This window comes from Mus musculus, chromosome 2, assembly GCF_000001635.26.
Source record: "Mus musculus strain C57BL/6J chromosome 2, GRCm38.p6 C57BL/6J".
Classification (NCBI taxonomy): Eukaryota; Metazoa; Chordata; class Mammalia; order Rodentia; family Muridae; genus Mus; species Mus musculus.
In genome coordinates, this window is record NC_000068.7 from 41,333,953 (window position 1) to 41,348,891 (window position 14,939).

The 14,939-nt window shown below is 35.9% G+C and overlaps 1 protein-coding gene and 1 long non-coding RNA gene across 11 annotated transcripts in view; one reads left to right on the forward strand and one right to left on the reverse strand.

Annotated features, from left to right (window-relative positions):
• The window catches only part of Gm30138, a 46,175-nt gene extending 41,007 nt beyond the window's left edge, over positions 1 to 5,168 (forward strand). The window contains exon 4 of the long non-coding RNA XR_374330.4: positions 5,029 to 5,168. This is a non-coding gene — a long non-coding RNA (predicted gene, 30138). The remainder of the gene's footprint in view (positions 1 to 5,028) is intronic.
• Lrp1b (low density lipoprotein-related protein 1B) overlaps positions 1 to 14,939 on the reverse strand; it is a 2,058,309-nt gene that overhangs the window by 738,663 nt on the left and 1,304,707 nt on the right. For all 10 annotated transcript variants that reach the window (XR_374143.4, XR_374144.4, XM_006498463.4 and 7 more), the window contains exons 22-23: positions 10,466 to 10,666; positions 7,739 to 7,984 (exon numbers count right to left, since the gene is read on the reverse strand). Coding sequence is in view for 8 of the 10 variants with exons in the window: in XM_006498463.4 (XP_006498526.1) it covers positions 7,739 to 7,984; positions 10,466 to 10,666 (447 nt within the window). In the remaining 2 variants the exon portion in view is untranslated. The remainder of the gene's footprint in view (positions 1 to 7,738; positions 7,985 to 10,465; positions 10,667 to 14,939) is intronic.

A 14,939-nucleotide genomic window follows, 5' to 3' on the forward strand; every position in this document is an offset into this window, starting at 1 on the left:
GTAAGTTGAATTGGCTCTATACTTTCTAATTGTGTTGGTGTATTGAAATCTGTTATATCTGATATGATGTTCTATCAACCAGCTTTTGTTTTATTGCCTGTGAGTATAAAAGGACCTTTTGTACTTAAAAAAAAAAATTGGAAGAAGTGACTCAGAATTTAAGCAAAAGGAAGAGGGTAGTGAGCTTGATTATTACTGGTATAACAGCCTTAAGAGTAAGAAGCCATCTCAAGCATTATGCTAAATATCAATGAATTTGTGTCACTTCTAAAATTTACAATAACAGTTACTATAAAAGGGATAAAATTTAAAGACACTTCCAAGGTATTTGGTATAATTCTAACACCTCTCTAGGTATTATAACTCTGCATACCAAGATTATGAATTTAAAGAATGCTGCTCCTCTGAGATTTGATGCTGCAGAAAATGATGATAAAATTGTTGGCCCTTCGTGTCCTGGGAATACTTTTATTCCTGCCCATTTTGATAAAACCACCTTTAAACACATCAACATGTTCATGGCCAAAATACTTGGCCTGAAACTAAAAATGTATCCCCAGATAGTATCTCTCCTTTAACAGGCTGGCAGTCAATGACAGCTAAGATTCTGTACAGAGCCTTACCAACCTAAGACAAAAGTGCATTGCTTTGGATAATGTATATTCAATGATGGGTAAGGAAGGCATTCTTGTCAGAACAACCTAAGACAGGCATATTTAGTTTATGAAATAAAAAGGGGTTGATATGTAGAGCTCCTGGTACTGCTTCAAGGATATTGGCAAGAATATTTACATTGGGCTAGGACAAGGAAGTGGTCTTGGGCAAGAATTTGATATTGGGCTAGGATAAGACTCAAGATGAATACATCTGAGGAATGTATTCTTTGTATCTTGATCACATTGTTAAGTCACTTAATACAGTAATCATGGAACCTTTGCTTATGCTTTGTTTGACCTAGAATTGACTCTATTCTTTGAATGTACCTACAATGGTATAAAAGCAGACTGGAAAAAAATAAACCCACTTCAGTATTTGCTGGGGTCATGTTATGATGTTGTCTAATTGTCTATTTGCCATATGGGTAAGCTCTATCATGTGATAGTGTGTACCAAATACACATAGTAGATTAGTTGTACACATATCAGAAGTAATAAAAACAGCGCTGAATGAGAACATTAATATGATAAGTTATACGATAGGTGATTTCATTTCATAAATTTAAACATATTAATGCATAACATTGTTTATATTTTGTAAGAAAATATCTGATTCAAATAGGAATGGCCATCAGTTGGTAAAGGAAGTAGGCTTTAGAAACAAATTAAAAGAGATGTGGAAATAAGAGGAAGATTCTACATAAAACAATGTTGGTTCTGTGATGAGTAGCAAGGGCTTTAATTAACCCATCCCTTCATTCAGTCTCCAAAAGATAAAAGGAAAATGGAAGGTAAAGAAAGTAATGAATATAAGTGTTATGAAAGAAAAGATAAATGGCCTATTTAAAATAAGATTTCACAACAAATATGCTATGTGCTACAAACTACAAAATTTTACATTGCAAAAGATGTATAAATTATTTGAGTAAAAAAAAAACAAAAACAACAACAACAACAACAAAAACCTTGGCTAGAAAGGCTGAAAGGAACAAGCTCTTGAAAGTTTAAAGTTTAAAGGTATTGTGGGAATGTGAGACCTCACAACATTGAGGAACTGGGCACTGGCATCACATCGAAGCTGAACCTTGGAGTAGGGAGAATAAATTTCACCACCTGTTGGGAAACCCTGCTGATTAATATCATTGTCTATCATGTCTAGATAGCTCCTCTGATATCGATCAAAATGGAGAATTCCCTTTACCAGCAGGACTTCACCTTCTCTGATCTTGTCTGTGGATTTCCCATACCCTCTACCTGAGTAAGGACAAATGTATAAGTGGTCAAATGGCAATTCTACAAATTTAACTATTTTTCCCCCTGATATTAACCCTCCCAAAGAATACCTGAGACCCTGGAACCCCTCTCCATATGAATGAGGCATGTACAGTATTTTAAACTCCAACCATTGAATTCATCCTATGTAGAACCTTTTCCCACTCTCCAATGTTCATATATAGCATTGGTTAAATCCGAAACAAAACAAAACAAAACATATGTACACAAGCTAAGATTATCTAGGAGAGATTTTCATTAAAATGATCCCCCTTCCCACAGCGCATCCTACCCTCTGCAGAACTTTAAGCTAGACCAGGAACCTGCAGACCCCACCCACTCCGGACTCTGCTTCTTCCTTCCAGCCCTGTATGTAGCCTAGAGAGCTAGGAAACATGACACACAGCTGGACCCCAAAATGCATACTCTAGCTGGTGCCGAGATTGTGGGGCCACAACTGGAGCAAACACACACAATATGACATCTGGTGCTCTCATGGATCCAGCAAAATCTCTGCTTTGAACAAAAAAGGATAGTGCCCCCGGTGCAAGCAGGGACAGACCTTTGGTATCAGCCCAAAGACCCATCAGTATCTACAACTCTAAGGGAAGGCAATCTTATATTTTCCTAATTTGCTCTTCTCTGGATCTATGGTTGCCTTTCATTTTTCATTATGGGAAACAATTCATTGCAAAATAAGTAAATAAATAAATAAATAACCCTCACTAAAAAGTCATGTGGACATCTCCTGCCCCTGTACAGCAACCTTGCACTCCACTGGACACCATTTTTTAAAAAAATGCGCAAATAACTATTCCTGGTGGTAGTCTCCTTTTTCCCTCTTCCTCTTGCCTACATGATGCAAGACACCTTTACAAACACAGGCAAATTACTATGTCAAGAAATGCATTGTTCTTCCCAATCCCCCTACCTTCACAATCTCCAAGAACTCACTAATGATTCAAAGAAGTCTCATGAACCCTGTCTTCCTCCTCCCTCATGGCACAAGTAGAGAAGGTGTCTGTCAAGCCCTTGGCTAGCTCTGCTTTCTCCACTGCTAGTGGTCCTGATGCCAGGAATCTGGAGTCCCATTCTCGAGTTCATGACCACCCCACTGGTGCTGGATTTTGCAAAGTCAGGTGACTTATGTCTGCTTCTTTTCTTTTCTTTTCTTTTCTTTTCTTTTCTTTTCTTTTTTTTTCTTTTCTTTTCTCTTCTGTTCTCTTCTCTTCTCTTTTTCCTCTTTCTCTCTCTTCTCTCTCTCTCTCTCTCTCTCCCTCCCTCCCTCTTTCTCTCTCTTTCTCTTTCTTTCTTTCTTCCTTCCTTCCTTCCTTCCTTTCTTTCTTTCTTTCTTTCTTTCTTTCTTTCTTTCTTTCTTTCTTTCTTTCTTTCTTTCTTTCTTTCTTTCTTTCAGAGCCCAGCCTTTAATATACTGCAGACAAGCATTTCACACTGGCTTCAGACTTAAGACAGTGTAGCTACAAGTCTTAATCCCAGACAGGCAAGTGAAATGCCCCCAGGAATTTATGCCTGTGTCCCTCTCCTTTTCTAATTTCAGGAGTTAAGGGGACAGAAAGTTGCATCCCTTCTGCTACCATCTGCTGACCCTTGGGGACAACACACAAACCCCAAACCCCAGCATCTAAAAGTAGAGGACCCACAAGACTGTTGCTGAAGCCAGATGCACACTGCCATGTTGAATTTTGTGGACAGATTGTATGTGCTAGCAAGCACAGAGCTGTCAACCTAAATTATAGGCATGATGGGCAGAGTTTCGCTGCTACGTTTTGAGATGACATGGCTAGGATGGTACACAAATATCTTTGCTTTATTACCTCTTAGCTACAATCTTTAAACAGTGAATATATTTTTCTGGGTCTCACTTTTTGTAATTATTCAATGAGAGACATTCTATCAATAATATTCAATACCCATAGACATTTAATAAATGGTGGTTATTAATCAACTAAAGTGAGTATTTTAAAGGAGTTAACCTTGAAGAAGACAGGGTTAAAGAGCTGTCCTCTGAGAGGACCAACAAGCGCCTGACTGAAACAGATGTAGATATTTACACTCAACCATTGGATTGAAGTTGGGGACCCCTGTGGTTGTATTATGAAAAGTCTGGAAAAAAAACTGAGGAGGAGGGCTACCTCATAAAAAGACCAGCAGTCTCAACTAACCTGGACCCTTGAGATCTCTCAAACACAAAGCTACCAACCAGGCAGCATACACAAGCTAGTCCATAGCCCCTGACACATATACAGTAGACAACTGTCTGGTTTGCCCTAAGTGGGAGAATATACACTTAACCCTCAAAAGACTTGAAGACCCAGAGAGTAGGGAGTCATGGAGGGGGGGATTGGGAAGATCCTCTTGGCGATAGGGGAGGAGGAATGGTATGAGGGACTGTGGGAGGGTGGACTGGGAGTGGGGTAGCAACTGGACATTAAAAAAAAGTAATAATAATAAAGAAAAGAGTTTACATGATGTAAGTTTATAAGGAGAATGTAGGTTTGATATACTAACAGCTATTGGTCATGGCAATTATCAGAGATAAGGAAGGAGACCATGAGTGATAAGCATGTAGATACTTCCCATCTCATTAGTAACTGTGCTTCTCATGCACGTGTGAGTGTGTGTGTGTGTGTGTGTGTGTGTGTGTGTTTCTGTGTCTGTGTCTATGTGTCTGTGTGTGTTCATATGTTTCTATGTGTGTGTGTTCATGAGTGTGTTTCTGTGTGTGTGTGTGTGTGTGTGTGTGTGTATGTATGTGTATGTTTGTGTATAGATGCTCCTGCTTGTTTGTACACACACATGTGTTTTCCAAAGACAGAACAGCTTATCGATTAGTTCGCCGAGGAAGGTAATTTAAGATTTTGAGCTCTCTGATGTGAGTGCTTGGATATGAACTTGGATCCTCATCAAAATCAGGAAGTAATTTTAACCACTGAGAAATCTCTCCATTCCCATAGTCAAGTAATTTTGAGGTGGCCCTCTGATATACAGAATTATTTTATAAAAAGAAAGAAAGTTGATGTCCTTTAAAATATAAGTGTTCAAAACCATTAATTTTTCACAATCCACATATTTTTTTCAGAGTAAAACGTGTCTTCCAAATAGCTGCATGTAGACATATGTGAGGATCAAAGATTGAAAGAGCAACACACTGCACCCAAAGATGATCTCTTCACTACAGTGTTTGTGAATCTACAGCCACAGTCTCTTTCCTCAAATATAATTGGTAACAATAAAACTTTTCTCATCTAAGCTATGAAACACTAGAGAAATAGGAACAAAGGTGCCATTGTTGAGAAAATATAATTTGCTTCAGGTTAAGAGGAAACAGAAAGTTATAATGTTTTTCACTGTAGTCTGAGAAATGTTGCAAACTAGCCAGAGGCTGCCCACCAAAAAGCATATAGCACTTAGAAAGACAACCACTGATAGTAACTTCCTGGACTTTTAGTAGAACACCCAAAGAGAATGTTATTTGAAAGTTAAGGCAGAGACATAATAGAGCATTTTAGAAAGGCAGAAAATAAGAGAACAAACAGAAAAGTGAAATTTTTATGACTTATTAAATAAAAATCAAAATTGTAAAAGTAATAGTGATTTAGGAGTATATTTAATAAGCAAGACTTTAGATATGAACATAAAACAAAAATGAAGAAAATAAAAGCAGCACAGCATGGCAGTAAAATCCAGTGTGTGAAGAATTTCAAAAGCAAATACAAATATATGAAAGCTTTACAGAAAATAATTCAAGGTTTGAGGATACCAGGGGTATTCTGGCACTAATGTATTTGAATCATAAGGCCTACAATTCTTTCTTTTCTTTTTTCCTTCTTTTTGTTTGTTTGTTTCTGTTTTTTTTTGTTTTTTTTTTTTTTTTTGAGTTGTCAAGGTGAGTTAGCACTGGTATTAAATGCAATAGCAACAACATTTATTTTTGAAAGGGGATCGCGTAAAGAATGATGAAACTGAAGGGATGACATGAAAGAAGAAATACTTATTTTGAAGTCCAGGAGTTGCATGACAATTCATTTTTAATGTTCTAAGAGTTTTCTGTTTTTTCAAAAAGATGAAATAACAGAAATATAGAACAAAACCTTTTATAGGTGGCCAAATAGAACAATTAATAAAACATGTCTATGAATAACATAAATGTTGACAATGGTTTTAGTTTCTCTATTTCAAGGTACAATTAATTATCAACTTGGTAATTAATTCATGTGAGAAAATCTTTATTTCAACCTTAATATTTTACATTTTTGCTTTTCTCCTTCATCACAATCAAAGCAGGTTTGACGCATGCAAATTATGAGAGTGCTCTAGGGACTTCCTCCAAGGCTGAAGTTTGGCTATCTCCATTAGGATTAGCTTTGTACCTGGTTGTATACATTCAAAAGTTTACCTTTAGGAAAGTAGAAACTTATTAGCTATTAACTCATTAGTTATTTCATGATACTGTAATAACTTCATCTATATCAAAGAATATGTTATGTTTTTCCTAAGCTATGTTCATAACATATTTATGATCAAATCTGATATGTTGTTTCTCTACTCCTAACAAAATGATACTTTTAACACAACAGGTTGCTTCTTTTAGACTCTTGTGAGGATTACTTTATTTAGAGTCTTGTAGAATTAAACATACAATAAATAGTCCTTAATAGCGTAGTTGGGCATCCAATGTTTAGCAGGAGATAAAGAATCCCACATTTCTATAGAACAATAAAATAGAAGATTAAAAACTAAACAGTCTCTGAAATTATAATAGTCATTGGTTGTATATTAATTTTCCCAAATTAGACTGGAAGCTACTTTAAAAAGCAGAGAAAAGACTGTAATTTGATTTCTGATTTTCAATTTTTCTTATTTGGTTAGAATGATAAATAAGAAGAAAGTATACATGAGTATAGAAAGTCAAATCAAACCATGACCACACAACCTTAGGAATATGGTGTCTTACACAGATAAATATGCATGAAATTAAAACACTGAGTAATACAAATTTCTGGTTTAGAGAGGATCAGAGAATAAACTGGATTTCTAGAAAAGAAGGGAGGAAAATGGTAGCCCAGTAGAAGAAATAAAATGAATGAAGCTTCATGATGTATAGGTTCTTGAACATCTAATAAAGCTTATATTCTAGAAAAGTTCCATAAAGCATAAGATCTGGAATTCAACTCTGTATGTATATAACATAAAAATAAATATATTGAAATGCAGTAATCCAGACTAAAAATAAATGATTTGAATATATACTATTAATCTATCATCTATCTCTCTATCTTCTATCTTTGTATTTATGCCTATAATTTTTTTTTGGATACAAATTCATCCTGGTAGGTAACACTGTTATTTGTCTGAAATCTACATTAGTAAAATGAAAGAGATTCTTTCTCTCATCTGGAAGTTAATTAAAGCTAAGACCTGTTGTTTTCCTCAATGGATTTTAGAAGTATGTTCTATGCACATATGTGTGAGAGTCACCAGGACTCAATACAACTTAAAAGATAATATAAATTTATCAATATCTGAAGTCCAATTTGAGTAATGTATAATTTCAAATATGCTATGTATTCTTCATGAAGGGCAGGTTAGAACTGTAGTAGTAATCATATGTCTACGGATCCAAAGGTTATGATAGGAAGGAATATTGTAACACATCCTTTTGGAAGGCTTTGGAATAGGTTAAACATGACCTATGACATTTAAAGGTGACTTACAGAATAAATAGAATCCTTTTATTATTGTTTAAAGTGTTTTGGGATTTGTTTTCATAGTTTACAGTATCTACTCACCCACACTGGTGCAGCTTTCCCCATCAGTCCCCAACGCCCAGCCTTCATAGCAGGAGCACTTGACCATATGTTTTTGCTGCTCACACACTTGGCTGCACCTCAGGTGGGAGGCACAGTAGTCCACGATTTCACATGTTCTATTGTCTTTCTTGAGCTGATGTCCTTCTGGGCAGGAACAGACAATTCCTCTTCCAGGAACAACAGAACAGTGGTTGCTACACCCTCCATTGTTCAGAGAACACTCATCTGTAAAGGGACAGATACTTTTGGTCAGAACATCATTTCTTAGTCCATACTATTCACTGATTGAATTCTCTAAGTCTGGAATTAGAGTTGGAGCTTTTTTGACCCAATATAAGTCAAGCCCCCACACTCAATGGACACTAAATAATGCTAGGAACAATTTAATAGCAGAATTTATTTATAAATGGTAAGAATTGGGAATGCAAATTTCCATTTCTACTAAATTTAAAGTATAACTTGGGTTAACACATTGATGCAATTGTGTTTAGTACTTTTGTTAAAACTGGGAAAAATTTTCTCAATCTTTTAGAAGCTGTTCAAAATCAGTTGTAAATCCCTTTCACAAGAAAGACAGATTTTGAGTACCTAAGTATTTAATACTTATAAATAAATACATATATGCATATGTAATTATAGTGACAGTGAGGAGTAGTTTTCTTTGTTCATTGTGTCCTATATATTGGTTGTTATGGCTAATTCAATGAGGGCATGGAAATATGATATATATTACACAAACAAAATTTTACTGGTATTTTAGCACTAGTAATGAGAAGCCATTATTCACATTGTCATAAATAATAAACATAGTTCATAAAGAAAGAGAATCCTTTTCTCATGCCACTTGTATTTACACTTTGGATACATGCATTTATTATTATTCTTTTATAATCACAAATTTTTAGGCTTTAGAAGGATATAGAATATATCTAATTATATTTATCAGCCTGACAGTCAATAGACAATTAAAGATATGGGATGAATAAAATTAAAGTTAAAAAGGGATATAACTTCCAAAATTTGGACCAGCATTTTCTGTGTTAGCAAATTTCAGAATGTCAGGCTCTTGAGTAAGGTAGCAGATTTGTGTTTTTACAACCCTACAGAGCCTACTGTTTTCTTACTACGCCTATTCTTTTCAACAAGTCCCTTATGTTCCCTACAGTTTCCTACTCTTCCCAAGGAGGAAACAGATACATAGCAACAAGCCCAGGAGCTTCTTTCTATTTCTTTGCACCAAAAATGTTTTGAGTTCAGCATGCATGCCTTTAATCACTGAACCAGGAAGACTGAAGCAGGTGGATCTTTGTGAGTATGAGGTCAAGCTGGTGGCAACAGTGAGTTTGAGCTTGACCCTGTTCACTCAGTGAGACACTATGCTAAAATAAAACAAAACAATTACATCAAGCAACAGCAAACATCATGTAAAAATAAGAATGTAACAATTGTTTCTCAAAACTGGTCTAGTTGTGCTTTTTCAGAGAAGTACTAAAAATGACTCTTGTATAATAACTGACAAATTGTAGCAATATTTTCTTGTATAACTTAAATGTCCTGGTGACTCTAGACGTATTTTTCTTTTAAAATTGGGTTGTAATTCCATTAGCCATTTTTCTTTAAGAATTGAATTCACGTTAGGTATTATTTTGGAAGGAAATATAGATTTATTTTCAAGAATTCTTGTTCTGCAGTAATCATAATCATTTGATAACTGTAGTCATTTTGAAATAGTTGCTCCATTTTAGTTCGATTGACACCCCTTTTCAAGAGAACTACTGTTGAAAAAAAGCCATTGTGCCCAGCAGGTTAAAAAGGGGGGTTCACAATAATTTTAGTTTATTCAAATATAATTTCTTTTGTCTTAGTACTAAGAATTTCTGATGCCCTTTATGGATTTAAGTAACATTAATTGGGAGTAGTGAAACTATTTAGTTAAGTCAAGTCATAGCTATCCTTTCCTCTTCATTACGTTACAAAGCACCAGGGTATGATTTGTTCCTCTTATTATTATTTACACTCTTTGTTGAAGCCTCCATCAGTATCCTTTAGCAAACATACCTAAATTCTCTACTGATAACTCTCTGATATCCTGAAGATGAGAAACATTTTCATTTCTTTCCCTTCATATATATTGTTCAGCATAGAGAGATGGCTATCTCAAGTTCTTTTAAAGTCTGGTGAGTTGATCATTTTTACTTGATAAGCATAATAAGGGAAGCTATTATACAAGAACTTCAAAACAGAGACAGCATCATAGCAACGTAGGTAAATATTTGTCTTAAGCCCAGCTTCTCCTCTTCCTGTAACAAACAAAACCACAGTTTCTCTTGTAATGTCTGAAGACTCATCAGCAGTAAGTTTCACTTTGAACAGTGAGGTTTCACTGTTCTCGGTGACTTTCTGATGACACTCATCAGTTGAGCTATAGAACAGGAACTAGAGATGTAACACTTACAGAGCTCTCTACCTGGGAAATGCATTGTCTAGTATTTGTTTTTTGCTTGTTTTCAGAATTTCTTGATCACATTCACTGCAGTTTATAAAGCAATTCAGTACCTAAAAATTAAATATAAGTGCAAGTGCAAAAAGTCTCATTTGAAGGGAATCAATGGAAAGAATGAGTGCTTTGATGTGAATAAGCAGAAGCAAATAAACTAAAAGGTTCTAATCCCTGGAGAGAAGTAAATATGACAGAGCAAGCAATACCACAAAGGTCGCCTTCATCTGACCCATCTGGACAGTCCTTCCTCCCATTGCAGAGTTTCTCTGGCTGCAGGCACACAGAGGTGTCATTAGCACAAGGGTACTTGGGTGGTCCACACAAGAAACTGTCACAGTCTTCTTCATCAGACTGATCTTCACAGTCAACATCTCCATCACATACCCAGGCATTGTTGATGCATCTCCCTTAATGGAAAGGAAAGAAAATGCATTTGTAATTTCCAGTTAGATCACAGTAAAGAACGGCCATTATTATTGTCTTTGTCAGAGTCAGAATTATTTGCTATTAACAAAAAATCAATTCCTGATAGTTTGACAGTTTGTTTTCATGACAGCATTGGCATGTTCTTGTCTTGCTTGTAGAGTCTGAGCACTCGTGTTTTCTGTATTTTAAATTATTGTCTATATTATTAAATAAAAAGAGATTCTGTGAATAGCTGAAAGTATGTAATAGTTTCAGAAGTAAAGTTTAATTGTACAATTTGAATCATTTTGTCGGAGACCATCCCGTGACAAAGTGAGCCCTTCACAATCTCCCTAACAGGCCAAATGGCCTTGTGCTAAGAGCTGGTTATCACCCCCTTCCTCCCTATTCCCTTCCTGGCACCTGAGGCTGTAAAAGCTGAATTATAGTCCCCTCTTCCCTATCTCTTCCTGAGTTCCCATGCCATCCAAGGATATGAATTACACCTGAGCCCAGCCTGACCCCCAAGGCTGTCAAGGAGGATCAATGTTCCAGAGATAAGATGTAGAGTGCCTGCTGCCTGGCACCTGACTTCGGCCCCCATGTCAGCAGATGCCCACTTCTTTGTTCTTTGTATAATTCTCCCTCGATCCCTACCATATTCCCCGCAATTTATGCTTTAAAAAGAAGGCATCTCAGCATAATAAACGAAACCTCGATAGGTACCCTTCCTGGTCTCCTATTCCTCTTTTTCTTCCTTCCATCTCCTTCCAGGTTTGCAGTCCCCCTCGCACCCACAAATAACTGAATCCCGCGGGACAGGATAAGTGGCGCCCAAAGTGGGGCGAGGTCTGGATTGTAATTCCTAATTGGTGGAGGCTCCAGAGAAGTTCATCGAGACCCTAAGAATTTAGAAGTAGTGAAGGACACCTTCTGCTGCTCATGGAAGAGCGAGAAGTCCTTGGTGAGTTGAGTCATCTTCACTTCAGGTTATGGGAAATAAGCTATCTAAAGAGGCAGCCTTCATCAGAGGTTTAAAGATAGCTCTCAGGGAAAGAGGAGTATGAGTTAAAAAGAAAAATTAGATAGACTTTTTATTTTCATAGACCAGGTATGTCCATGGTTTATTATAGATGAAGCAGAGATACATTGTAAAAAGATGGTGAAAGGTAGGTAGAGATTTAAATGATAAACTAGCTAATGAGGGTCCTGATGTGGTCCCTGCAACTGTCTTTTCTTATTGAAGAGTAATTATCAGAAGCAGCCACTGTGCCTCCTCTCTCTTCTCTGCAAGTATTCCCAGAAGAAGGAGATAAGGAAGTAGACTCTGAACATGAGAGAGAGAAAATAAGTTTTAGAAAAGCAGTTATCCCCTGTTTGGGACCTTTTAGCAAAAAAGAGAAAAAATAAAAATAAGCTATTTCAGAGCTCTCCTGGGAACAGAAGGAAAACGGGAGACGTCCTGTTTCCTCTCTGACTCCTATGGAGATATTCTTAGCTCTGGTTAGGATATCTGTGTCCCTTTGAGACACCAAGTTCTATTCCCTGTCTGTCTATTGTCTGCTTTTGGTGCACCAAATTGTCCATATGTCTGTCAATTCATGTTTGTTTTTGTTTTGTTGTTTGAATGATTGTTGTTCTGTGTTTCATGTTGAAAAATATAAATGGTTAAAACTTTATCTGCTGGCTGTCCATCCTTTGATTTAGTTTAACTTGTTTAAAAAGCAGTCTCAATTTGCACAGCACAAACTGATAAGTTAGCTGCACTGTGGCTGGGAGTCAAGTACAGCTGAAAAAGCCCTGCTGAGGGCCGATTGCAAATGGAGCTCTTAAAGGGGCAGGCAGCCTTTTGCTTGTAACAGGAAGTTAGCTTAAAACTGGGAACTCAGGGTTGGAGTCATTCTAAACAACATGAACCAACACAAGAAAACAGGTCTTTAAGGATACTTCAAAATAGAGATAATCTTTGGGCCAGGACTCTGGCAGAGTGTTCAGATTGAGAAAAGTTTGCATTTGGGTTGAGACTTAGCTCGGAGGGAAGCAGCCTCAGGAAGGCTTGTGTGGCACTTCTTAGAGCCTTGTTACAGACCTAGCCAGATGTTGTTCTAAATAAAATTTAAATTCAAAGTTTATAAAAGGTCAATCAAGCTGTGAAATTTATCAAGACATTGAGATTTGACTTGCCTACTTTATAGAAAGTTATAGTGTACAGAGTTTGCTTATATGTATAAGTGTCTTTTCCTTGTTCCAAACAGACATTAATTTGGTTATTGCAGAATATTGATGTTTGATCTATTGCATACCATCATATTAAGTAAAATTGATAATCATTATCCCATAGATAAGTTAAACATTGTTTTTATTCATGCTTCTATATCTTCTATAAATTCATGCATGCATGGATCCCATTTACTGTGTTCAAAAAAATAGCCTTTATGTGAGAGGAAAGTATATGTGAATTGAATCACATGCTTATTCTTTTTCAGCACAGATAATTAAATTGTGTGCTGTAGATGGTGTTTAAAAATGTTGAACAATCAAGCTTTAAGTTGTATATTAATAGTCAATATTATATCTTAGAGCTTGCAATTGCTTATGCAACTTATAAAAAAATACTCTTCCTTTAAGAAGATTGTTTTTGGGCAGTTAAGAAATTGTCCTGGGTTGCCTGAAAAAGACCCCCAGGATTTGCTTTTGTGTTATAGAGGTTTACATAAAGCTTTAACTGATAAAGATTACAGATAGCTCCTGAAAAGATACAAACTCAGGATCTTTATAATTATTTGGGTTTTAGACTTACTGATCAAGCTGTTTTTCTCTAGAAGATAGTTATTCAAAAAGACAATTTTAGGACTTTCTCTTATTTCTGATAAATAAATAAATAAATTATACACATGTGACTATAATAACTTTTCAAGCATTCTAGTTACAATCTCTCTTCAAGAGAAACAATTGAAAGTTTAATTAGTCACTGTCCATGTTATATTAAAACTGGCTATAACAGTCCAGTATTTAAGTGGTTTTGTCAACAATTTTATAATTCTCAAAGACAAGACATTAAAAAACTTTAAAACTCTATCTTCTTAAAAACAAAAAAGAGGAAAAATTATACCCCCTGTACATTATTTAAATCATACTTTTATTGTTAAGAGCTTTAAAATTTAGATGTCTAAGAACTTAATAAATGCCTCATAGTATCTTAAAACTAGACATAATCATGTCTAGGTGAGATGAAAAGGATCCACTCATTGACACATGGCATGAGCCTGAACAGAAGGTTATTGTGGGAAAAAGGGGGCAGTGTTTCTGTTTTATCCACAGAATGCTGCAGAAGCATGCTAGCTTCCAGAATGATTCCTTTGACAGACTGACCTGTGAGTTCATGAGTGCCCTGGCAGTGATTACAAGAAAGCTGTGTTGAGTGCACAGAAAAAGAGGATTCAGGGAGAGCAGCCACATACAAACAAGATGAAGAAACTTCCACCATGGGCTACAGCAAGGAGAGCCAACCTGGTGTCAATTTGAGGACAACTATAAATGAGGACTCATGAGGCATAGAGACTGCTACAGTGTACTTAACAAGATTTCATCAGAGACACTGTTTTGGGCCATTCAGGCCAACTCCCTTATAGCTGTAAAAGCTTTTGTACCTTACATATATGCCATATTGTTAGATAATTTTAAAAGTTAAAATCACCAATCTTGACAAGTCTTTTCATATTCATTGTAATTGTTGTCAATTAACTAATTGTGTAGATCCTAATTTAGATAAGGAATTTGCTGTTATGATTTTGTTAAAGAGACTTGCATATGTTTTGCTGCCTGTTAGAATTAGGAAATGATCCTTGGTTTAAAAATCCGGGAATACAAACTTGAAAAAGGTCAAATGAGCAATTTTAGGATTTACTGCTTTAATTGAAATTTTAACTTCAATATCTACCACAGCTTTAGATCAACAGCTGCATACTGATCATTTTGTTAATGATATGCATAAGAATATTAGCAACTTATTGTAGATAAAAAATTGGAGGCAATGGTTAATGTCTTAGAAGTAGTGGTCTCAACAATAAGATAAGATATAACAAATATTAAGGCTACAAAGACAGAAATTTCAGATACTAGAAGCGTGTTATTTTTACTCTGATAAGACTGACTGAGTTCAAGATAGCATAGACAAAGTTAGAGCTAGTTTAGAAGAGAGAAACTGCAATAGAGAGAAACAAGAATATTGGTATAAAAATTGGTTTTCTACTTCTTCTTGGGTCACCACCTTAC